This window comes from Aphanomyces astaci (genome assembly GCF_000520075.1).
Source record: "Aphanomyces astaci strain APO3 unplaced genomic scaffold supercont1.6, whole genome shotgun sequence".
In the NCBI taxonomy this organism is placed as follows: domain Eukaryota; phylum Oomycota; class Saprolegniomycetes; order Saprolegniales; family Verrucalvaceae; genus Aphanomyces; species Aphanomyces astaci.
The window spans coordinates 516,317-537,430 of record NW_009798269.1 but is presented as its reverse complement, the minus strand read 5'-3'; the positions used below and the strand labels follow the sequence as shown (position 1 = coordinate 537,430).

Sequence of the window (21,114 nt, the reverse complement as noted above, 5' to 3'; positions counted from 1 at the left end):
AAGAATGCACCACGCATTGATAGCACCGTAGTAGTAGCTTTTATTATTATATATACTTTTGTCCAGCCTCGTAGTATAATAGATCGCCGCCGCCAATGAAAACGAATAGAAGGTGCGCGCTTTACACGGTAAAGTCGTCGCGGTACTTGTGTCGGGGGACGAACTTGGTCCATTTGGTTCTGTTGCGCGTGGTCTTGCCAATCTCGATCTTGTTGCGCTTGAGCAAACTGTCGTACCGGTCCTTCATCGCCGATCCCTTGGGCTACGAAATAAATGAATAGATGAACCACGTTAGCCACACCCTTTCAATACAGTGGGGTATCTACCTTGAGCGAGCGAATGTTGCCGCTGAGTTCGGCCGCCGTGGACACCAACGTCGGACGCACGACCTTTCTACTCGACCCATATTGTCAAGTCGATTCGAATGGATTGAAGTGGGGTGTGTGTGCCCAATCGAATGAGCAGTACCAAGTCGGCAGACAATGGATATACATATGACCAATCAAAACCCAGAACTCGAATAATCAAGTGACCAATCAAAGTCGACTCTTCGATCAATTCAACACCGAGTTCGTGTGTGACTGTAATTAGTATGACACTTGACCATTATTTTGACAAACAAAAGTCAGTACAAAGAAGAATCGACCGATAGATTTGGCGAATCAGCACAAAAGTCCAAATTTTGGTAAAACAAAGGCAATATTACAACATGATTGACATGCATTGTGGTGGTTGGCATGATGAATGTTGGTCGACCCCCCACCTCTTTTTGCCGGCAATCATGACTTCGGGCTCGTCGTCCAGCTTTTGAGCTTTGAGCAACACCTTGAGCTGCTTCTTCTTCTGGTACACCTTCTCGTCCTTCTTCACGCCGCTCTCCAACGTCTTGACACTGCACCACAAACACAAATTAGACTTTAACGTTTACAGAAACACAGCGAAAGCGTACTTGTTGATTTGACCGAGCAGCTTTTTGTTGGTCCGGCGGCTGTCCAGTTCCTTCTCCAGCGCCTTGTGTCGCGCTTGGCGGTTGCGGTCGCTTCGCGTGAGTTTTTCCTTGGCTTTGATCTAGTACGCCACACAGATCAGCTTGACCTCTTGCGGTCGATAAGCTGTACCTTTGGCTTGTCCACGTTGTCGTTATTGACGTTGGATTCGTCAAGTTCGTTGTCGTCCTCGTCGTCCTACGGGGTACATAGCATGAGCAACGATAGGGTGCTGTCACGTTATTCATGTCGTACCGACGACTCCATGATGTAGTTGTTGGAAATGCCAGTGACGAGCGGCGCGAGGTCCTTTTCACGCTGCTTTTGCTTTTCCGCGACCTTGGCCAACGCTTCCGCCAACACGGCTTGATGCGCACTGACTTCGGGATGGTACGACTGGCCGTCCGCGGCCACTTCGACGGCCTTCACCTTGTGCTTGGTAGACGGAGCATTACTCAGAGGCTACATGGCATCGCATGTGAGTTCCGCATCACGAATGGTCAATATTGAGACATACCGCCTTCTTCTTGATGATCGCAGGAGCCACGTATTCGTCGACTTCATTGATCCACGCTGGCGTGGCGGCATTGCCTTCCGTGTCCCACAACGCCTCCAAAGCTGGCGTCTTTTTGGCCTTAGTCTGTCAATCGATACGATGAGAAATCATATCAGTAATCAAGGACATGGAGACGTACCGCCGCAACGGCTGGCTTGGCTTGGATGCGGTCGATGGTCTTCTTCAAGGCTTTGGCCTTCTCGGGCTTGTACTTGCCAGACCAGACAGCAGGGTCCTTGGTGAGCTTGGCCTTCTTGCTCGTGCTGCCGGCAGTGTCGATAGCGAAGAGGTGTTCGTCGCCATAGTTCTGGAGCTTGGTAGCTTCGCCCTGTTCCTCGATGAAGGCTTCGATCTCCGCACCTACTTCCTTGATGCGTTGCGCCTTCGTTTGCAGCTTTCGTTTCCGCGCCATCTTGGTTGATTCCGACTTGGCAAATGAAACGATTGACGATTGGATCACAACCAAACCAACCATATTTGGCCTCTTCAAAAACCTCGTTTCAAGCACAGTATGAACAGTACTTATAATGAGGGCACAAATCGACTGCAGTTTGCACTTTGGGATTGTACAGATTCATCTATTTTCAATCTTCATCTATTTGTTATTGCAGTGCCTTGTTGTGTGGAAGGTGACCTGCGCCGGAAGGAAGGATGGCGGGACTTGGTTTCTCGAACTCCGAGTTTGCGCAGATGCTGAACGTTTCTGTGGAGGTTGTCCATGAGGAGGTGCTTGACGACTTAAAGCCCGTGGAGACCTCGTCGATGGAAGCCCCGGCAAACGTCCCAGTCCCAGAAGTTAAGCCAATGTTGCCGCTGCCAGACATGAAGAAGATGGGGACATGGCAAAAGCACACCAAGGGATTTGGGATGAAGATGTTGGCCAAGATGGGATTCAAAGGGCGCTTGGGGAAAGACGAGCAGGGTGTGGCGGCGCCAGTCGCTGTGAAAGCGCGTCCGAACCAAATGGGGCTCGGGTTTGGCGACTTCAAGGAAGCCGTGACCCTCAAGCAGAACAAGGAAATCGAGCGCGAATTGCATGGCAAGGTGGAGGGTGACGACGTCGAAGCGGACGATTCCATGGGCCAACCACCAGACGATGGAGCCTGGCGGAAGCGCATTCCCGGCGCATCCATCCCAACATCGTCAAGGAAGCGCAAACGGAAGACCATCGACGACGTGCTCGAAGAAGAAAAGTCCGCGATCGACCTCGTCGTCGACATGCGCGGACCCGTCGCGCAAGTGTACACGGATGGCATGGGGTCGGTCTCCTCTTCTTCCACCACCATGCCAACCACTACCCCGTTGCTGGGCCAGGAGATTCTGCACAACGTTCGCCACATCGTCAACCAAACCGAAGGCTCAATTCGCGCGCTCCATGCCAAGATATCGATGGATCGCGCCCGGATACAAGCGTTGCGCGCCGCCCATGCCGTGGATGCAGGCACACTTCGCCAAAACCAAGTCGCCGCCAACAACGTGGCTTCGCTCGTGTCTGGCCTGCAAACACTCCAGTCGACCCTCCAAAACGAGTTTCATGGCAATATATGGGCCATCCAAGCTATCGTCAGCACCACCGTGACGCTGCGCACATCGTTCCCCACGGAATTCGAAGCCCACCGCGTGATCGACGTCGTGCCGTCGCTCGGCCTTCCCTTGCTCCAGGCCATGACGTCGTCTTGGCATCCCCTGCGCGTCGACGCCAGCGCGATGGACCTCCGGGGGGGATTCCGCATGCTCCAGGAATGTCTTGTGACGTGCGTGGCCCCGCTGGAGGACACGAGCGAAAGGGGCGTCTTTGCCATCAACGTCGACTCGACCACCCGCCACGACCAGATATACGACCATTTGGTCCGGCAGGCGCTGTTGCCCAAGCTCGTGTCGGCGCTGCACCGGTGGGACGTACAGACGGCGCCGCCCTGCTTGGCCTTGATCGAGTTCTTGCGTGGTTTTGTGCCGGCGGTCATGGTGGAGTCTATTCTGACAAACCACGTGCTCCCGCGGCTCCAACACGCCGTGCGACACTGCGACAGAGTGGCCGATGTCGAGTGCATCCACGACTGGCTGCTGCCGTGGCGCGAGCACTTCGACGCGACACTGTTTGCCGCCGACTTGTACCCCGTGATCCGGGAAACGCTGGCTCGGACGCTGATCAAATGGCACCCGAACGACTCGTCCGTGTTTGCAGTGCTGCTGCCGTGGAGGGAGGTGTGGACGCCCGAGGACTTTGCCCTCTTCACGCACAAACACATTGTCAAGAAGCTGGTACGCGTGCTCAACCGCGAGTTCCACATCAACCCCAAAGCACAGGACCTCGAGCCTCTTGAGTGGGTCCTCGCGTGGCATCGTGTGCTGCCGGACCGGCAGTTTGTTGCGCTGCTCGAAGCCGAATTTTTCACCAAGTGGCTCAAAGTTCTGGCGGAATGGGTGGCTCAGAACCCGTTGAACGTCGCGGCCGAGATGCTGACGTGGTACAGCGGGTGGAAGGCCCTCTTTGACGAGTTTGACCTGCTCCAGGAAGAACGCATTTGCATGCAATTCCACGGCGCGTTGCAGTTGATGCAATGTGTCCAGCAAGCAGCGACCTTGCCCGGGCTCAAGTTGCTTCCGCCCACGTACGAGGACGCGCTACTCCGCGGCAAGAAGCGCGCGGCGCCAGTGCACCCCAAGCACGACCTCCACGGCACCGTCAACATGCGCGACGTGGTCGAAGAGTTTGCGATGCAGCACAACATTGAGTTTGCCCCAACAAAGCACAAGAGCGTAGACGGCCGGCAAGTGTACGCGTTTGGCAGGCAGCACATTGTGATCGACCACAGCCTCTTGTTTATCGAATCGACCAAAGGACAGTTCGACCCCATCGACATTGACGAGCTGGTCAAAAAAGCCTAGACCCCCCCTGACCCCCCCCCTCCCCTCGTACAATTGTGTAGCCAAGTGGTTTTAATATATCATATCACGATGGACGCTACATCACACGTCCACCTTGCACATATTGCAGGGCAATCATACTATTACAATCAAGTACAATAGTACGTTCGTTGAAAGTTATACTGTCAACACTGTACTAGTACCACGTAAAGATGGAGCTTGCATTGCTGTCATATTGGCCACTTGATGACCAAATATGTAGACAGCATGGCTTTCTAATAGCCCCGTTCTTTCACGCTGAGAGTGGCGGCACCCGCGTGTCAGACAACTTCTGCAGCATCGCGATGGCCTGCAAAAGCAATTGCTTGGACGTGGCGATGGAATCAGTCCGCTTGTGGGCCGCCGACAACAATCTACACCATGTGGATGTCCGTCAACATATCATGTTGTCTTGACAAGTCATTTCGTTCGTACATGGAGCCGTCTGTGGAGGAGGCCAGCCTGGCTTGGGCTGCGTCCTCCATCGAGTCGTCGCAGTGTTTCACGGCTGTGGTGAGTCGCTCCATGGCCAGATGAAGCTGGAACTGCACTTGATTGTGGGTCGCGAGGGGGTCTCCAAGCAATTTCCGTCGCATCCACGTAGTTTCGTGGACACTGGTAAACCCCTTGGAGGCCGTGTCTCGTCGCAGAAGGCGCAGCTCGAGCATGAGCGACTGCAGCAGCCGTTTGAGCGCCAAGAAGCTCGCGGCCACCCTAATCTGCTTGGTCTTGAATGGAAACATGCCGTGGGAGAGGACGCTCTCGAGGTCTGTCCGGGACAGCGAGTACGCGTCCACGTATGTCAGCGTTCGGACCGTGTACTTGCGGATACCGTGGCTAAGAATCACGTCTTCGCCAAAGAACCGCCCCTTGCCCATGACCCGGCCCATGCGCGCGACAATTCCCTTGGAAATGATGTACATCTTGTCGGTGGGGTCGCCCAGGTCGACGATGTTTTCATTTGGAGGGTACAATTCGGCCTTGAGTTGCTGCGTGATGGCCGTGACGAAGCGCACGTGCTCGTCATATGGCCCGCCGTTGAAGAAGTAAATGTTGTTGGCCCACTCGCCGTTGGTGTAGACCGAGATGAGCCCACGCAGCCCCGGCGACAGCGTCGCGATCACGTGGCTAAAGTACTTGTGCTGCAACAAGTCGCGGCTGTGCAAAAAGTACTCGCGGAGTTTGACCTTCATGTCCCGCGGCACCTTTTCCTTGTTCATGTACACGTTCAAGTGGTCCTACACATTCATTTGTGTCAGGGGTTGGTGTTCGTTAGTTTCGTTATTGCTGTTTGTGTTTAGTTGATTTGATGGGTTTCACCATTTGCTGGTTGAATTCCGTTTCTGCTTCGTCCATCGATGCCACAAGTCCGCACACGGCCCCAATGACTACAAGAATTCCTCGGTAAGGTATGTTCTAGCCCCCAAGGCGGCCCGCCTTCCAAGAACATGCTGGGTTCGGCACATATATGAACAAATCATGCTGCGACGTACTGTACGCGTACGTGCCACCGCCGCACAGCATGCACCCGATGCAAATACACCGCTCAAAGTCCGTCTTGGGCTGGACGTCCCCGTACCCGACCGTACCGATCGTCATGACACTCCAGTACAGCGACACGACGTACTTCTCCAGTGCGCTGCTCTGGTCCACGTGGTACGCGTCCATCCACGAGTGCTCGTCGGGGCCGACATCTTCGAGCGCCGGCGTGAGCCCCCACAAGCACGCGAGCCAGTGCGCCAGAATCAACACGCACGACAGAAACTTGGCCAACTTGACGCTTGTGTATTTGAACCTAACGTTACAGGGATAAAACATAACAAGAGTGTTACAAGAAGAGTGAACGCATCGCCAGGACGGACGGACGAACGGACGGGGGCGTACCCGAGAATGGCTTCCCAACGCGAGTAAATGCGCGACGCTCGCAGCACGCGCACGAGTTTGATGAGGCGGAACAGTCGGATGATGCGAATGATCTTCAAATGTGATGTCAAGTCTTTCTTGGCCGATATTTCGGGCCCCCCCGAGTCGCCTTTGAACGTCTGGAATATTATCATCGAATACGCGTGAGAAGGGTGGCTGGTAACGCATATTCACGTGTTCACGACGCACCATGCTGATCACATCAAACGGAATGATGGATACAAAGTCCAAGATAAACCAGCCTACAACAGATGGATTCAGTATATGTAGGAACAGCGGGGTGGTAGTGATTGTGGGTCGTACGAACCCGTCAGATACTTTTGGGCAATTTGACCCATGTCTTCAATGAGTTGGTTGTTTTCCTTGTCCACGAACGGTGTCATAAAGTTGAAGCCCATGTCCATGAGAAACGACAAGTCCACACTGCGGTCCACCATGAAGAGGCCGTCCACAGTCACCGTTTCCACGAACGCAATCTCGTATGGCTACAAGTAGTTGCACTCAACTGTGAAAGAGAGAGACACAGAGGGGGAGGCTACATCGTCGTACCGTCAGTAGCGACGTGTACACGAGCAACACGATCATAAACAGGTCCCATCCCGCGCGGAATTGCGAGTTTGGATGCAAGTACGCTTGCCGCTTGTACAGGTTACTCTTGGTGGGGCGGCCGTTAGTTGACTTGTGCACGCGCTTGGACTGGAAAAACTCCTTGTTCTTGCGCATTCGCATGTCGTTGGCGTCGTCGGTGGCCCCCGCCGAGTTGCGATGCAGGCGTTCGCGGACGGGGACGATCTTGTTCGAGTCGTGGAGGGGATGCCTCGCCGACGACTTGGGGATCAATCCCCCTTCCTGCTCCATGCTCATGTCATCCCCATTCTCGAGAGTGGTGTCGATGTAGGTCGCTAACGCTGGTACCTCGACTTGATACTTGGCTGCTCGACTACTAATCAGCTGGCCATTGGTATCATCGAGCACGGGTGGTACGCTCTACAAACTCGACATGATGATGGTTTGAGAAACAAGAAGGAGGTAGGGTTGGTCCCTACGGGAGACGCTAGGTCTTGCGGTGGATTCGTCAGCTTTGGCTTGGACGTTTGCTTCTACGCGAATAGGGTATGTAGGTAGGTTGGTTGAAGGAAGGACCCGAGGTGCACTACCTTTAGCTCATTCAACATGCCGCTGGTGTGGTGCTTGCTACCTGCACCTTCTTGGCGCGTGTGTCAGTGCGGTTTCAAAGAAACTGATCGTGAAACCGCTTCGGCACTTCACATCCGGATAGTAATCGGAAAAGACATGGCACGAAATAATCGCGCGCCGCCGCCTGTTGCCGTGCTGCGAGGGCATTTGAGTCCCGTCAACACTGTCTGCTTCATCCCCAGTCGCCCAATCACCCCAAACGATGACGTGGCATCGCTGAGCAGCGTTGCTCCTCGCAGTCTTCTTTCGGGCAGTGCCGATGGAATGCTCAAAGTGTGGGACTTGACGACGCGGCGCGAAGCCAGCTCCGCCGTCCAAGCGCATTCCAAAGCTGGCATCCTCCACACGACAACGCAGGGGCCGAACATTGTATCCCAAGGTCGAGATGGGTTGGTCAAGTGGTGGGATGTCGTTGATGGCGGCGGGATGCGCGAGTCGCGGACCCTAGCCATCGGATCGTACACGTTCACGAAAGCGCACGTCGTCGACTCCAACTTGCTCCTCGTGCCCACAGAGCACGCTGAGACGGTACCTCCAGCTGTATTGGCTGTTTAAATGCTCACTGTCCTCAGGTGGCGCTCTTCGACGTCCGCACGTCCGGGACTCACCCGGCCATGATCTTCGAGGGGTCGCCGATAAAATCTGGTACCTTGACTATCGTCACTAGTGCGCCGAGAACGTAACCATGCTCATGCAGGCATGTGCATGTCCCTGACGAGCATGCCAGTGTCCGACCAGACCGTTGCATGCGTCGGCTTTGAAGGCGGCGTCGTCGCGCTCTATGACTTCCGTCTCGCCGCGCCGCCGTTGCTTTCTCACGCCGTGTCGACATCCACAGGTATCAAATATGCACAATCTATATTACGTATACATACTTGCCAATATATGAGCTGACGGTCGTGGGCTATGATTAGTGCTTTGCATGGACGCTGTGTGTACGTCGTCGACGCTGCTGTGCGGCACATCTGGCGATGACCTCGTCGCACTCCGCGTCCATCCCGACACGACTGCAGCCACAGCCGACTCGTTCTATCGATCCAAGCAGCCAGGCATCAGTGCCATTGCCAATCGAAGCGTGGACGATCGCATCTTTGCCACCGCAGGCTGGGACCACAGGTACCTACCTACCTACCTACTTGCATTGGACACAAAGTGCCAAGTTGGACCAACTTTGCGATAGAGTTCGCATCTTTCACAAACGTGGCAAGCCGTTGGCCACGCTCAAGTACCATACCGAGAGCGTGTACAGCGTCGGCTTTTCCCACGACGGCGACTGGCTCGCGTCAGCGTCGAAAGACCACAAGATTGCCCTTTGGTCCGTATATCCCCCAAGCTTTAGTAGTACTAGTAGTACTAGTTCCACGTAGTATACTCGTAGAAATACTATTAGTACAGACACACCGTTGGGCACCAGCATAACACTAGTCTTGGAACAACTTATTCAACGATGGACACGAGCGACACGGTCCTCGGGCCAGCGTGGCTGCCAGCGTCGCTGACCGACCTGGGGCGGATGCCATTGGCTACAGTCTCATGCGATGACGTCGTCGTGATAATGTCGGACTGACTTCGCTGGACTTTGCCTGGAGTAGGAGGACCGACCTCGTTGGGCGTGTCGACCCGCGGCTGGTCGTGTCGGCTGTTGAAATTGCAGTTCATGGCTTCGAGGAACCGCACTTTGTATGGAATCGGAGGCAGCACCGTCGGCGACTGGTACATCTTTTTCGCGCCAGACTCGACGCGCTTGATAAAGTCGAACTGGTGGACGTAATCGATCAGCGCCCCACGGATGGACAGCGACGCGTCGTCAAACGCGAGCAACTACAACAACCGCTTACGACAATGAAATCACAAATAATGTATATTGTCGAAATGATAGTACAAATTTGGGGACGGGGGTGCAATCGACCAAACCGATCCACAATCGATCTGATTGGTTGAATTTCATTTAGAAATGGGTTTTGATTGGCTATTAATGTTGAGCTCATCTGAGGTAGCCAATCCAATCGATTTAAATTCCAACGACAAACCACAACACATTGAAATTTCACTCGAAAGCACAATATATGCGACAACGTACGAGCGAGTAGTCGATGACGCCATTGGCGCTGAGCATCGTCACATCGGCCGAAAGGGCATCGAGGAACCGCGTCAAGTCTTGCGGACGGACGTGGACGGGTACCCGGTCGACAAAGTTCTCGTCTGGAAGGACCTTCTTGTACACAACTGGCCGATCCACGGTGCGATTTCGGCGCACGCCCTTGAGGTCGTACAGTTGCGTCAAGTCAAAGCCAAAGATCGAACACTCCATCACAAACACAAACATGGGCTTGGCGTGGCCGTGCAGTTGGATCTTGTACGCGCCGAGGATCTTGGCCAGACACGAGTCGGCTTTGGACTCTGCCACCGTCGCCATGTACTCAAAGTACGCCGGTGCAAACTCGACAAACATGTTGAATTCCGTCGCCGCCACACCTTTGAGCACAAACTGCTGGTCGTGCGACTAAGTCGAAACAACAACATTCTATCGTCAGTTTGGGATATATGTATATATATATATATATATATATTGTCAAATCGATTCGAAATTGGAGATGTCAGCAGAATCCAATGTCTATTAAAGAACCGCCAAAGCCAATCAAATCACGTCATATGTCGAATTTCTGCCAATCCAAACGCTTGATCCGGCCCAGTGGGCAAAACCGCATATATACATACTAATCGTTGTATTTTATAGTTTGTTCAAGCTTAAATGAGGTCAATGGATTCGAATGCTATGTGGTGAAATGACTCGCAAGTCCAAATTTGGGTGAAATGCACAATATATATATATTTATAGTTGTTCTTACCAGCGAGAAGAACGCGCCAGACTTGCCGCCAGACGTTTCCCACGGTGCGCTTTTGGCAATCGCGTTCAAAAAGCCAGTGTTGCCGGGCTCGGTGACTTGGCGCAGGCAGTGGAATTGCGGGGCAAAGTACACTGTCACAGATGTGACCGCGTCGTCGTCCGCCGTCCCCCCTGGCGCGGCTGATCCGTCCGAGTGTCTGGTCGTGGCGTCGCCATCCTTGGTCGTCGTGGGCGGGTGGCTGCTGCTGGTACTAGTCGAGTACGTGTCGAGTACAAAGTGGCACTTGAAGTGGTGCGTCGCGGGGTTTTTGATTTCGCGGTATGTGGGCGGCGTGCGCAGTGTCATTTTGCCTTGGAGTTCGTGCAGCACGGAAATGGCTTTGCAGCACTCCTGCAGCTGGTCCACGTACTTGGGCGACACGAGCGTGTACGCAATCAGCGACCCAATGTCCCTCTCATTGGCCCACACGACCAGACCGCCGATCCCCCGCTCCAGATACTCTGCTCGGTGCTCAAATGCCCGCCGCAGCTGCGCGCGGACGTGCTTTCGACCGCAGGGGGGGTGGCGGTGCGGCTTGTTGGACGGAGACACGGGGGAGGTGGGGGGGGGTATTTTGGTGAGCGACGCCTTGGCCGGGATGGTTTTCGTGGAGAGGACGAGGGGAGGGGGGTTTGTTTCATCGAGTCTTCTAGCGCCGCGATCGGACGTTGAACCGGTGGTTGTGGCGGCGGGAAGGACAAAGGAAGATGGTGTGTCTGCGGCCAGCCATTCGTTTGGAATGGACTGCCGCCGCGTGGCATCGCCGGACCGCCGCTTCAGTACGGTCTTGGAACTGGGCGGTTGAAACGATAGGATCGACTCGACCAGCGCCAGACATCCGTTGTACGCGTCGTCTTTGGCTTGATTGATGCTCAAGAGCGTCAGGTTCGTCGTGGATTTCAATGGCGCGATGTACTGTTGATGTAACGTGTGTAGCGTCGCCTCGACTTGATGGCGAAACGCCTACAATATCCCCACACATGTATAGTTACATTACACAACTCACTAGTAGATGATCCAATGTACCACGAGCTCGGAGGAAGGGGCGGCGGGGGACGGAAGGTTCTTGGACAGCAGCACCGAGTGGTCGGCGGCGGCGGTGTTGGCAGGTGCGGAGTGGCTGAGGAGGTCGTCAAAGGTCGACCGGATAAACGACACTGCGCTTTCCCACACGGTTTCCAGCGCCATCAATTGGGGGAGGACGCATGATGTTTGGTAGTCAGGCCGAGTGCGGTGCATGGGCGCGCATTGCAGCGAGTATGGAGGCTGCCGCTGAAACATTATGTCGTGGATAGCATTCACCCATTGCATCTTGATGGCCTCTGTCGGCGCGTTGAGTCGCCACCGGCGTGCACCGTTGACCAGTTCAAACGCAAACTAGTATGACCCATCAAACAGTCAGCCCAAGCATGTCACCACACAGACAGCATGCAACATGCGGTTGTTTCCAAGATGGGGCGGGTACCTGATGGTGAGAAGTAGAGCTAGCAGGGGGCAGCACTTCCACGGCTGTGTGAGTGGTGATGGGAACTTGGCCGAGCTGCAGCAGCGACGACGTGTCCTGCAGGTACACGAGGGTATTGGTATCGCGCCGTAGTAAAAAGTACCGAAGTTTCCAGTTGTGTGTGAACGAGCCGTACTTGCCGAGCCATCCCTCCTACCAAGCGACGCCATCGTCAAGCGCAACAAGAATCTATCTCCTCACCATGACAATGTCGTCGGGGTGGAACTTCAAATTGTGCATTTGCTGGAGGGGAGTGGCCCGGCCGTGCATGATGTGCGACAGTGCCGAGTCCAAGCGCAAGACGCGGTAGAATCGTGTTTTGTCGCCCTCGTCGACGGCGCCATCTGCCGCCGCCGCCTGACTCCGAGCGCGACGTCGGACCCACCTTCGCCGACGAAGGATGTCGTACGGCCGCGGTTTCACGCGATACGTGCCGTCGGCCAAATGCTTGTTCATGGCTGTGATGCTCATGCCATACGTCCACCCTTCCTCGTCGCAAGGTGTGTACAGCCTGTCGATGGTCCACCGTGACTGCCACGTCCACCCCCGCTTTACGCCGCAGTCGTCGTCCTTGCTCGTAGATGTGGGATCAAAAGGCAAGGGAAGGATAAAATATGGAGACGACGGGTCTCCGCCGCATCGGTCGCACCACGGACGTGACGACTCACGCCACCGCAGCTTGTACGGATGCAGCGACTGCATTTCAAACACCTCTTCTTCCACGACAGGCACCACCGGATGTGGCATGTCAGCTTGGGTAGCGACGCCATTGACAGATGCATCTGAAGGCGCGGCGGACATATCATTGTCTCGGCTCATCGACCACTAACTACTCTTCCTCGCAATGATGGCGTCGTTCGAGTTCCACCTCCTGCGACAGAATTACACCAAGTCAGGATTGGCTAGTTTGTCGTCATCAGAATAATCCGATGTGACTTATATTATTATCTTGTTTTGGGTATGCAGTGGACACATCATCGCAAATAAATTTAGCTTCCAATGAGAGAGAGCACTGTGCAACATCATTTTCACAGTCGTCGTCTGCGAAAGGGGCAAGTAGATTCACTAATAACAGTTAGTTAAGTTACTGTACAATAGGTACTCTACTGCGGTCGCCGCCGCCGCTGCAGTACATCGAGCTTGTGAGGCGTGCTTATAGCTCTGTCAAGCAAGTTGTTCTTCGATCCTCCCACTGTAGGAATTCACGACTGCTCATTTTTCCAGTACAGTAAGCTTACTGTACAGTACCGGTAACGTTAGTATCAGTACTTGTATGGGCGAGGGCTGCTATTGTTTTCCACGACGACAACGAGTACAACTCGTTGAGATAACGCTTGCATTGCAACGAGTCGTGGTCCTTCGGTGGCAAGGCAGCGCTTCTTGACTTGTCGGCGGGGTACGCAAGTGGATAGATAGTGTTCCAAAGGTTTACTAGTACTGTACTGTACATTGCGGTAAAGTCATGAAGTGGTGTACGCTCTCTAAGCGCAGGATATCCTGTGAAGTTTTCAAATAATACACTTGTAATTTGTATGGTATTGTGGTCGTGAGCGAACAATGATGGTCGTCATACTGAAGGGAAAATACCTGGGTATCCGGATAATTTCACTTCGACATCCTACTTAGGAAGATGTCCACCGCCCTCATTTCGGAATACATGGCTTGAAGGATCAAGTTGGTCTCGGAATATACTTCTTCTACGTCATAGTCTTTCAACAACAAAGCACAGCTCTTCGTATGTACGCACGTGCTTGAATAGGACGAGAACTTGAACCATACTCCGGCGGAATATGTAGTCTGCTTTGTAAATATGAGTTATAGAATCAATTGATTGTATTAACGTTAGTAGTTCATTACAAGGTTGGGCAGTCCTAAATAGGAATCGTCCTTCCTCCTGAATCGCCTTTTGGGCGAACTTAACCGGATGATCCCACATCGCTGCCGCCCAGCAAGGACAACTGCAGTCGGCAGGATGGCATCGTCGCAGCGAATTCGCAGCCTCAGTCATGACGAGTCGGAACGCACGTTAAGCAAGCCCCCGACGAAGGCTCGGATTCAATCAGACAATCGGTCTGCAAAGGTTGTCACGGTCGAACGCACAGGGTCGACCTTCGACAAGGCAGCCCATCCGTCGACAAGCTTTCGGTTGAACGACGTCGAGAAGGGCTTCAACAACGTTGTGAAAATCGTAAAGACGGCGTTTGTGGAGGACGAGATCAAGCGCGCGATGGAGTCGAATTGGATGCTCGTGGACACGGACGCGAGCGAAGTGGACGCGCTCGACGACGCGTTGGACACCCTCCGGGACGCGTTCCTGTTCACGACGTCGTTCTCTGAGAGCAAGTTGGACTCGAGCGCCCACTCCATCATTCTGCATTGTGAAAAGGTCGCGGAGCGCATCTTTGACCAAAAGGAATCGCGCGAGGTGATGCTGGCCAACTGGAACGACACCAACTTGATGGCGAACCTCCAAAACAACTTGCAGGAAATCAAAACGCTCGTGCTGCCACCCGTGAACCGCCGCGACAAAGCGGCGGACCTCAAGATCCTTAAGCGTATCGAGCGCTTCGTGTCGCTCATGTCGACCAGCCTCCAGGCCATGAAGGCGGACCTGCAGAGTTTCCTCACGGATTTGGACAAGATTCTGCTGGAATGCAGTACGCTTCTCGTGGAAGTGATTACGTTTCTGCACATGCGAAGTCGGACTGCCGACTTTAGCGGCACGGGCGTCGCCGCCGGGGCTGCCGGACTGGTTGCAGGCGTCCTGGTATGCCAAGACAACGACCGATCGTCCGCCTGACATGTCGTGTCTGTTGGGTAGGTCACGGTGACCGCGCTACTGACGGCGCCGATGTCTGCGGGCTTGACACTGCCATTCCTCGCCGCGGGCAAGGGGTTGATTGCGTCTGGCGTGGCGACGCTAGCTCCATGCGGGTTGATGCTGGCGAGTACGGAACATGGGTACAAGTAGTCAAGGCATTGATATATTGTGCTGTCGTCGTAGGTCACAACAAGCAGCTGGAAGGTCTGGCTAGCTTGGTACGCAGTCTGAAAGCTCGGTTGGAAATTTTGTTTCAGCGGCGAGAAGTGCTGGTGGCCGCGTACTACGCGTGCATTGAAGCGGAGTTCAACATTCAGGTAGATTCATCATGTGTACCTGTGAGGATATGACATCTCATGGAGTACGTACAGCATGGGGGTGCGTTCTGCAAGGATGCCGTCGAGCTGGAGATGTCCCCCCAGGTACTACTAGCAACACGTGTGGAGCACAAGTGTGATGGCATATGTGTGTGTGTGCAGGACAATTCGTTGCCGTTCATGACGCTCGTGGAAAAGAAGCTCCGCGTGATTGAAGACAACATCGAAGTGTTTGGGTCGGATCCGTCCGTGTTTCATTGCTGCCACGAAGACGAACAACAGGAAAACGGGCTTCTGTACCAGGATACATAGATGACATTCCAGCGCTTCTATAACCTAATATACTGTCACCATAACGTTCAGGAGTGTTTCCAGCATTTGAAGCGTCCAAAGCTAATGGGCTTGTACACGTCGTTCCCTGTACACCGATGCAGGACGTACACGCAATATAGGGGTCGTGAGCGTACACTGATGCGGACAAAGATTGGAAGGAGAGATTAAGAAAACTTGACCACTGAATGCATGGTAGCACCTGACGTATGGTATGCATGCTTGCTTGGGAATACGACTCAATGGGATGACGATGGAAGGGATATTGCGGTAAAAATTCTCGAGTGAATGGGTGGTGTTGAAAAACACCAGAGTAGACGACCAAAAGGCTATCAAGAAGATGGGGAACCGATTAACCTCCGAAACCGTACAAGGTGCGGCCTTGGCGCTTCAAAGCGTACACGACGTCCATGGCCGTGACGGTCTTTCGGCGAGCGTGTTCAGTGTAGGTGACGGAATCACGGATGACGTTTTCCAAGAACACCTTGAGCACACCGCGGGTTTCTTCGTAGATCAAACCAGAGATACGCTTGACACCGCCACGACGAGCCAGACGGCGGATGGCAGGCTTGGTGATACCTTGGATGTTGTCGCGAAGGACCTTGCGATGGCGCTTGGCACCGCCCTTTCCGAGACCTTTACCGCCTTTACCACGACCAGACATTGTTGTTGCTTGAAGGTGAAATTCAAAATGACAAAACTTGTGACGACATTCGAAACCCCATTCCGCCATTGGCGGGGAAAATGGGCGCGAACGAAAGCATCCCATTGGCTCTCAAGCACAATATCCAAACAGCCAATGGAATCGATTATTGTTGAAAATACTTAAAATTCCGCCAATGAAATCGATTTAGTTCAGTCATAACGAGATTTGATTTGCGGGAATTTTTGGTGTCTGACAATCAACTGGAGTTGTTCGGCTTTCCATCAAGTCGTCCCAACTTGGTCATAATTGAATTGTCCTCGTCCGATCAACATGGCTCGTACCAAGCAAACCGCCCGCAAGTCCACCGGTGGCAAGGCCCCCCGTAAGCAATTGGCCACCAAGGCTGCCCGCAAGTCCGCCCCGGCTACCGGCGGTGTGAAGAAGCCCCATCGTTACCGCCCTGGTACCGTCGCTTTGCGTGAAATCCGTCGCTACCAAAAGTCGACGGAGCTCTTGATCCGCAAGCTTCCCTTCCAACGCTTGGTGCGTGAAATCGCCCAAGACTTCAAGACCGACTTGCGTTTCCAAGGCTCGGCTGTGTTGGCCTTGCAAGAAGCTGCCGAAGCTTACTTGGTCGGCTTGTTCGAAGACACCAACTTGTGCGCGATCCACGCCAAGCGTGTCACCATCATGCCCAAGGACATCCAATTGGCTCGCCGTATCCGCGGTGAACGCTCTTAAATTGCTTGCTACAACCATGTAGCTTGCTCTGCACCTGGTGTTTTTCAACACCACCCTTCACGCCAAGAAGCATATCGTCACATAGTATTAGAATCCACCTGCTGCCACTTTGATGTTGGTGCTGCATGGTAGGGAGTTGGATATTTCTATGCTTTGCATTGTCGTGCTGCATCATATGAAGGTGCATACTAGTATACTACATGCGAATCCTGTACAGTAGTCCACATGGACGCTTTCATTTCGATGCGAAGTGGTGCTGCTTTAGAAACGTGCCCTTGCTCCCAATCATGCCTCGTAGTTGATCATAAGACCCACATTAAGTTTCTAATCTCAGTACTTTTGAATGAAGACCATTATTGAAACCGCCAGAATACATCGAATGACCACACGACTGACATGACACATGCCAGGAGGTCCCTGCTGGGTGATCCTGCGGAGCATCATCAATCCAACCATTCGACGTCATTGCCACTTCTATCTCCATATTCACATCCCCGCCAGGAACAGTCCTCGCCGGTGGCGGCAGTCGGATACTTGGCCATGTACTTGTCGGAGCAGGCAAAGAAAGAGCACATCAAGCATGCGCTGCCGTTAAATTCGCCACGGAAAGGGGCCAAGCTACAAAAACTGGTCGCTTCACCACCCAAACCTCCGCCACGTACACACAAGCAGCGCGAGCGCCAGTCGTACGACCTCGCCGATGTTAAACTCCTCGCGGGGTCACTTAACGTCAAGGACGAAAAGCGGGTGAAGAATGATCCATCTGTGACAGGATCCGTATGACGTGGCAGCACTAGATCACAGCAACCTTCGAACAACACATTGCGTTAGCAGCCGAGCTCCACTCGATCCGTGCAAAAGTGGGAGGGTACCATGCCACCATCGAGCGCGAGCGGGCTCGGCGGGAGGACCTCCGTCTGCATTTGGAACACAGCCAGTCCATGTTGCCACAGTGCCAGTCTCACGTAAACAGCAGTCTTGATTTATTGGCCTATTCACAACAACATTCACTAGAAAGCTGCGCAGGATGCACAAGTCCGCGTCTTGGACGACGCGATTGCAGTTGCAGCTCGTGAAGCGGCAGAGCTTAAGCGGACACTAGCGGAGGTCAACGCTGCTGCCAAACAACTTCACGCTACCACCGATGTGGGCTCCTTTATCGATGATTGGCGTTGTCTTTACAAGGATACACTTGCTCTAGTACACGCACAAGTGCTTGCAGTCGGTGCCGAGCCTGACGATCGAGCTGCAAGATGTCAAGCACCAGCTAGATCAAGCCACGAGTCAGTTGGTAGCTGCCAAGCAGCGCCTGCAGCAGTCCCAGCTACAGAATGACACGGTTTTGGTCGAATTGGCCCAGCAGACTGCTGATGAATCCACGGTTCGTGGGTTGTTGTAGCACCAGTCAATGGTGTTGATGACGTGGCTGCCGTAGAAATTGCGGAATTTGCACGTCGAGCTCGGTCAAAGCTCACAAACCTGTCAACACGTTGCGCAGTTCGTCGCGCGATGCACACGTGAATACGTCGACCGGACGGGGTGTCGTCTAACTTAATACCCCACTGATGGCGCAATGTTAACAGGGCATACCGTAGCTACAAAATCTAGTTAACTTAACGTCAAGAAGATGCCAATTGTGTGAGAGCTAGTACCAATCGTGTCTGGACCGAATGAAGGGCAGAAGTTGAAGTACTTACTGCACTTGTAGTACGTACGTCGTTGATATGAAACCTTGGAATGGGCTGAACATTACTGCCGTAGCCGATGGACAAGAATGTGGCTAATGTTACGCTTTCTTTTGAGTTGTTGTGGAATGTCGTCGTTGCAGTGAATCGACTCAATGGTGCGCAGCATGGTTGAAGCTGGTATCCTCCGCACCGATTTGTCATTCAAGGTTGCGAGTAGTTGGAGCGAGAGGATCGAGATGGTGGTTGATGCTGGCAACAATGGGGGTTCGGTTGGCGCCAGTCCCCCGGCGTTCACTTTCGAGGATTTCGATCTAGAAACCCCGCAAGCCGAATTGTCGTTGAAGTCTGTGATGTGGCGCCCCTTGTATTCAATATTGTACCAGTGTGCTGTAGCTCTTGCCGGTGCAAAAGCCCTTGCCCGACACATGCAACCAAGTCATCGCTCCGTAGTTTCCGTCACAGCCATAACGTTAGTGTCCTTGTGAAAATGAGTTGGGATTCCTGGGGACGGAGGATGTGATGCCACTCCAAGGCAAAGCCATACACTCACTAGTGCATGTTTACCCATGACAATGCCATGGGTCCCATGGCATTGTGAATTCAACGAGAATTATTAGCTACTAGTACTGTACTAGTACTACTACAAGTAGCTGATCGCCCCTAACGTTAGCAGTACGTACAGTAGTACACAGGCTACATAACGATAGCTCCAGCATGACTTGACAGACTTGACAGGTTCTATGTCGCCGCCCTGAGATGTCTCAAAAGAAGTACAGGTACTGTTGTAATCTACTGAATGATAGGACAGCCAACGTCAATGTCGATGGCTTGGTCTCGAGACATTGCACAGATGCAATCTCAAACATGCACTTTACCCTACTCTACTTACTGGTTTGGTTGGTTACAGTGTAGGGGATCTGCGAGACTACACAGCATGACACGTCACTGTACCTACTACATCGACCCGTGTTGTCGACGACGACATACATATTGGAGTCCACACAACCAGTGTACCTTCCCCATTTTCAATGATAATGATATCGGTACTTGCATTGTCGGACAGTCGAGCCCAGCGGCTAAATGTACCGAATTCACTACAGTAGGGTACTTACTACCTTCCTTAGCAACCAACACCCACAACCAACTCTATCGCGTCGTCAATTCCTTATAACTTAACTACTTTATGTGGTAATAATAATTGCCCTATTCTAAATAACTATAACTTCCGCGCCTACGTCAGTACCACGCGTCGATGGAATCGCGTTGTTTGTTGTCGTCCAGCTCCCGCTTCAACATTCGGATCAGCTCCAAGTTGGCCGAAGACTTGACCGTCGGCTGCACTTCTTTGGTTGGGGTCGGCGAATTGGTCGACTTTTTCAGCAGCACGACGCCTTTGGCTTTGGACGTGGCTTTGTTTTGATTGAACAAGTTCCACGACGACGACCGCTGGACCGGCTGGAGGTCGTGCTGGAGCTCATACTGGTGCACTTTGAGTTCGTGGTTCTCTGTGATAAGGGTGCGGTTGGTTGCCGTGAGCTGGTGCACCTGGGCTTCGAGCTGCTTCAACCGGAGGTTCATGTCGTTCTTGTTTTGGAGTAGCTGCACTTGGGCTTCGAGCTCCTGGATCCGAGTGTCCTTGGCTACGACTTGGTCCTGTAGCTTGTCCGCTTCCGCGCGGAAGAACTTGGCCGCGTGGGAGGCGCGGATGAGCTCGTCCTCGAGTCGGTTTCGAATGCGACTGTGCGCGTCCTTGTCCTTGATCACTTGAAAGTCCATGGCGAGTCGGGTGACGTCCCACAGTAACTTGGCGGCTTCGAGCTGCTTCACCTGAAAATCCAAGTCGGTGCAAACCCGCTGCATTTCCGCCAGCTTGGCCTTGGTTAGTACGAGCTCGTCGTCGAGGAATATCGAGTCGCGCAAGGTCGAGCTGTCGGAATGGCGGTCCTCGTTCGCAATCAACAGGAGGTCCGTGACTACTACCAGCGATTTGTCCAACATGTGAAAGTCATCCGTCGGTGACTGTAGCTGTTGCTGGTTGTCTATCGGTTGGTCTCCTGCGTTGTTGTCCGCGGGACTAGCGCCGAGAGCGCTGGTCATGGTTGTGAAGACTCGATAAAATGTGGAATGCTCTGAGCATTTGGGGATTCTGGCCCCGAATGCGTCAATTTGTCACACTACGTGGTAACGCAATTCCGAAGATTCGATACTAACAAGGCAAATAGTATAAACGTCGATAGAATGTCCGAATTCAAACCGATTTTGCAATTTATTCAGGCATTTCTAGGTGCGAATATTTCCAGGATCCGAATTTCAATGGTACACGCCACTCCTTGTACGGTGTAACGTCCGAGGTGCTTGCGAGCCAATCAAGATGGCCCATCATATGGGACAAATGACTTGGTTGACTGGCCTGGCTTTGATGTTTCGCTTACACTGTACGAAGTTCGAGGATGTGCACAAGTAGAAGCTAATCTCGACCTGCGACGATGCTCGCACCATTACGTAGTGCCGGGCAGTTCCCAAGGGGCCTCCAAGCACTTTGGAGAAACCAAACTCTGCGGGGGACGTAGCGCTGGACCTCCATTCATGTAGAGAATGCGTATTTTTGCC

At 53.3% G+C, this 21,114-nt stretch overlaps 11 protein-coding genes across 13 annotated transcripts; 5 read left to right on the top strand and 6 right to left on the bottom strand.

Moving 5' to 3' along the window:
* Positions 1-16: 16 nt before the first annotated feature.
* H257_03511 (hypothetical protein) lies at positions 17-1,979 on the bottom strand. Its single transcript, XM_009827642.1, has 8 exons — positions 1,682-1,979; positions 1,504-1,626; positions 1,242-1,448; positions 1,119-1,184; positions 950-1,068; positions 764-892; positions 327-393; positions 17-262 (listed from the first exon to the last, which is right to left on the bottom strand). Exons 1-8 carry the CDS (start codon positions 1,952-1,954, stop codon positions 122-124), a joined length of 1,125 nt encoding a protein of 374 aa, XP_009825944.1. The 5' UTR covers positions 1,955-1,979; the 3' UTR covers positions 17-121.
* A 160-nt stretch (positions 1,980-2,139) lies between these two features.
* Positions 2,140-4,544, top strand: H257_03510 (hypothetical protein). The gene has a single exon (XM_009827641.1). It carries the CDS (start codon positions 2,194-2,196, stop codon positions 4,429-4,431), a length of 2,238 nt encoding a protein of 745 aa, XP_009825943.1. The 5' UTR covers positions 2,140-2,193; the 3' UTR covers positions 4,432-4,544.
* Positions 4,545-4,594: 50 nt separating this feature from the next.
* Positions 4,595-7,596, bottom strand: H257_03509 (hypothetical protein). The gene is made up of 11 exons (XM_009827640.1): positions 7,530-7,596; positions 7,419-7,472; positions 7,288-7,359; positions 6,922-7,221; positions 6,680-6,857; positions 6,562-6,614; positions 6,334-6,491; positions 5,943-6,244; positions 5,770-5,837; positions 4,885-5,687; positions 4,595-4,823 (listed from the first exon to the last, which is right to left on the bottom strand). Exons 1-11 carry the CDS (start codon positions 7,545-7,547, stop codon positions 4,703-4,705), a joined length of 2,127 nt encoding a protein of 708 aa, XP_009825942.1. The 5' UTR covers positions 7,548-7,596; the 3' UTR covers positions 4,595-4,702.
* Position 7,597: 1 nt separating this feature from the next.
* On the top strand, positions 7,598-9,466 carry H257_03508 (hypothetical protein). The gene is made up of 5 exons (XM_009827639.1): positions 7,598-8,097; positions 8,142-8,214; positions 8,267-8,407; positions 8,484-8,685; positions 8,750-9,466. The coding sequence occupies exons 1-5, from the start codon at positions 7,666-7,668 to the stop codon at positions 8,934-8,936; spliced, it is 1,035 nt and encodes a 344-aa protein (XP_009825941.1). The 5' UTR covers positions 7,598-7,665; the 3' UTR covers positions 8,937-9,466.
* Positions 8,823-12,843, bottom strand: H257_03507. Of its 2 annotated transcripts, XM_009827637.1 has the most exons (6): positions 12,163-12,843; positions 11,923-12,114; positions 11,484-11,834; positions 10,419-11,420; positions 9,650-10,072; positions 8,823-9,390 (listed from the first exon to the last, which is right to left on the bottom strand). In XM_009827637.1, the coding sequence occupies exons 1-6, from the start codon at positions 12,778-12,780 to the stop codon at positions 9,007-9,009; spliced, it is 2,970 nt and encodes a 989-aa protein (XP_009825939.1). In that variant the 5' UTR covers positions 12,781-12,843; the 3' UTR covers positions 8,823-9,006. The 2 variants fall into 2 exon arrangements, with proteins under 2 accessions (XP_009825939.1, XP_009825940.1); XM_009827638.1 differs by lacking the exon at positions 8,823-9,390 and having other exon boundaries at positions 9,615-10,072.
* A 1,040-nt stretch (positions 12,844-13,883) lies between these two features.
* On the top strand, positions 13,884-15,461 carry H257_03506 (hypothetical protein; the record flags this gene model as incomplete). Its single annotated transcript, XM_009827636.1, has 5 exons — positions 13,884-14,728; positions 14,783-14,909; positions 14,966-15,099; positions 15,154-15,204; positions 15,262-15,461. Coding segments are annotated over 5 exons (1,307 nt in total), but the record flags the coding sequence as incomplete, so codon positions are not given.
* Positions 15,462-15,677: 216 nt separating this feature from the next.
* H257_03505 (histone H4) lies at positions 15,678-16,113 on the bottom strand. Its single transcript, XM_009827635.1, has one exon. The coding sequence runs from the start codon at positions 16,091-16,093 to the stop codon at positions 15,782-15,784; it is 312 nt and encodes a 103-aa protein (XP_009825937.1). The 5' UTR covers positions 16,094-16,113; the 3' UTR covers positions 15,678-15,781.
* A 292-nt stretch (positions 16,114-16,405) lies between these two features.
* On the top strand, positions 16,406-16,816 carry H257_03504 (histone H3; the record flags this gene model as incomplete). Its single annotated transcript, XM_009827634.1, has 1 exon — positions 16,406-16,816. The coding sequence occupies one exon, from the start codon at positions 16,406-16,408 to the stop codon at positions 16,814-16,816; it is 411 nt and encodes a 136-aa protein (XP_009825936.1).
* Positions 16,817-17,179: 363 nt separating this feature from the next.
* H257_03503 lies at positions 17,180-18,460 on the top strand. Of its 2 annotated transcripts, XM_009827632.1 has the most exons (5): positions 17,180-17,563; positions 17,614-17,781; positions 17,831-17,962; positions 18,018-18,197; positions 18,252-18,460. In XM_009827632.1, exons 1-5 carry the CDS (start codon positions 17,213-17,215, stop codon positions 18,369-18,371), a joined length of 951 nt encoding a protein of 316 aa, XP_009825934.1. In that variant the 5' UTR covers positions 17,180-17,212; the 3' UTR covers positions 18,372-18,460. The 2 variants fall into 2 exon arrangements, with proteins under 2 accessions (XP_009825934.1, XP_009825935.1); XM_009827633.1 differs by having other exon boundaries at positions 17,831-18,197.
* Positions 18,461-18,701: 241 nt separating this feature from the next.
* H257_03502 (hypothetical protein) lies at positions 18,702-18,944 on the bottom strand (the record flags this gene model as incomplete). The annotated part of the gene is made up of 2 exons (XM_009827631.1): positions 18,702-18,815; positions 18,885-18,944. The coding sequence occupies 2 exons, from the start codon at positions 18,942-18,944 to the stop codon at positions 18,702-18,704; spliced, it is 174 nt and encodes a 57-aa protein (XP_009825933.1).
* A 707-nt stretch (positions 18,945-19,651) lies between these two features.
* H257_03501 (hypothetical protein) lies at positions 19,652-20,622 on the bottom strand. The gene has a single exon (XM_009827630.1). It carries the CDS (start codon positions 20,599-20,601, stop codon positions 19,741-19,743), a length of 861 nt encoding a protein of 286 aa, XP_009825932.1. The 5' UTR covers positions 20,602-20,622; the 3' UTR covers positions 19,652-19,740.
* Between the last annotated feature and the right edge of the window lie 492 nt (positions 20,623-21,114).

What these genes read in the sequence shown, in the direction of transcription:
- H257_03511 (XM_009827642.1), bottom strand. Translation starts at nt 1,954, where the DNA reads ATGGCGCGGAAACGAAAGCTGCAAACGAAGGCGCAACGCATCAAGGAA. An exon ending in CCAAGCCAGCCGTTGCGGCG is followed by an intron (nt 1,627 to 1,681) that starts GTACGTCTCCAT and finishes ATCGATTGACAG; the next exon opens with ACTAAGGCCAAAAAGACGCC. An exon ending in GCAACATTCGCTCGCTCAAG is followed by an intron (nt 263 to 326) that starts GTAGATACCCCA and finishes TTTATTTCGTAG; the next exon opens with CCCAAGGGATCGGCGATGAA.
- H257_03510 (XM_009827641.1), top strand. Translation starts at nt 2,194, where the DNA reads ATGGCGGGACTTGGTTTCTCGAACTCCGAGTTTGCGCAGATGCTGAAC.
- H257_03509 (XM_009827640.1), bottom strand. An exon ending in CGTTTGATGTGATCAGCATG is followed by an intron (nt 6,492 to 6,561) that starts GTGCGTCGTGAA and finishes ATAATATTCCAG; the next exon opens with ACGTTCAAAGGCGACTCGGG. An exon ending in CGGAATTCAACCAGCAAATG is followed by an intron (nt 5,688 to 5,769) that starts GTGAAACCCATC and finishes ATGAATGTGTAG; the next exon opens with GACCACTTGAACGTGTACAT.
- H257_03508 (XM_009827639.1), top strand. Translation starts at nt 7,666, where the DNA reads ATGGCACGAAATAATCGCGCGCCGCCGCCTGTTGCCGTGCTGCGAGGG. An exon ending in GGGGTCGCCGATAAAATCTG is followed by an intron (nt 8,215 to 8,266) that starts GTACCTTGACTA and finishes ATGCTCATGCAG; the next exon opens with GCATGTGCATGTCCCTGACG. An exon ending in ACCGCAGGCTGGGACCACAG is followed by an intron (nt 8,686 to 8,749) that starts GTACCTACCTAC and finishes ACTTTGCGATAG; the next exon opens with AGTTCGCATCTTTCACAAAC.
- H257_03507 (XM_009827637.1), bottom strand. Translation starts at nt 12,780, where the DNA reads ATGAGCCGAGACAATGATATGTCCGCCGCGCCTTCAGATGCATCTGTC. An exon ending in GCTCTACTTCTCACCATCAG is followed by an intron (nt 11,835 to 11,922) that starts GTACCCGCCCCA and finishes GGGTCATACTAG; the next exon opens with TTTGCGTTTGAACTGGTCAA. An exon ending in CCCCTTCCTCCGAGCTCGTG is followed by an intron (nt 11,421 to 11,483) that starts GTACATTGGATC and finishes GGGATATTGTAG; the next exon opens with GCGTTTCGCCATCAAGTCGA.
- H257_03505 (XM_009827635.1), bottom strand. Translation starts at nt 16,093, where the DNA reads ATGTCTGGTCGTGGTAAAGGCGGTAAAGGTCTCGGAAAGGGCGGTGCC.
- H257_03503 (XM_009827632.1), top strand. Translation starts at nt 17,213, where the DNA reads ATGACACATGCCAGGAGGTCCCTGCTGGGTGATCCTGCGGAGCATCAT. An exon ending in ACGTCAAGGACGAAAAGCGG is followed by an intron (nt 17,564 to 17,613) that starts GTGAAGAATGAT and finishes TGGCAGCACTAG; the next exon opens with ATCACAGCAACCTTCGAACA. An exon ending in AACTTCACGCTACCACCGAT is followed by an intron (nt 17,963 to 18,017) that starts GTGGGCTCCTTT and finishes CACTTGCTCTAG; the next exon opens with TACACGCACAAGTGCTTGCA.
- H257_03501 (XM_009827630.1), bottom strand. Translation starts at nt 20,601, where the DNA reads ATGACCAGCGCTCTCGGCGCTAGTCCCGCGGACAACAACGCAGGAGAC.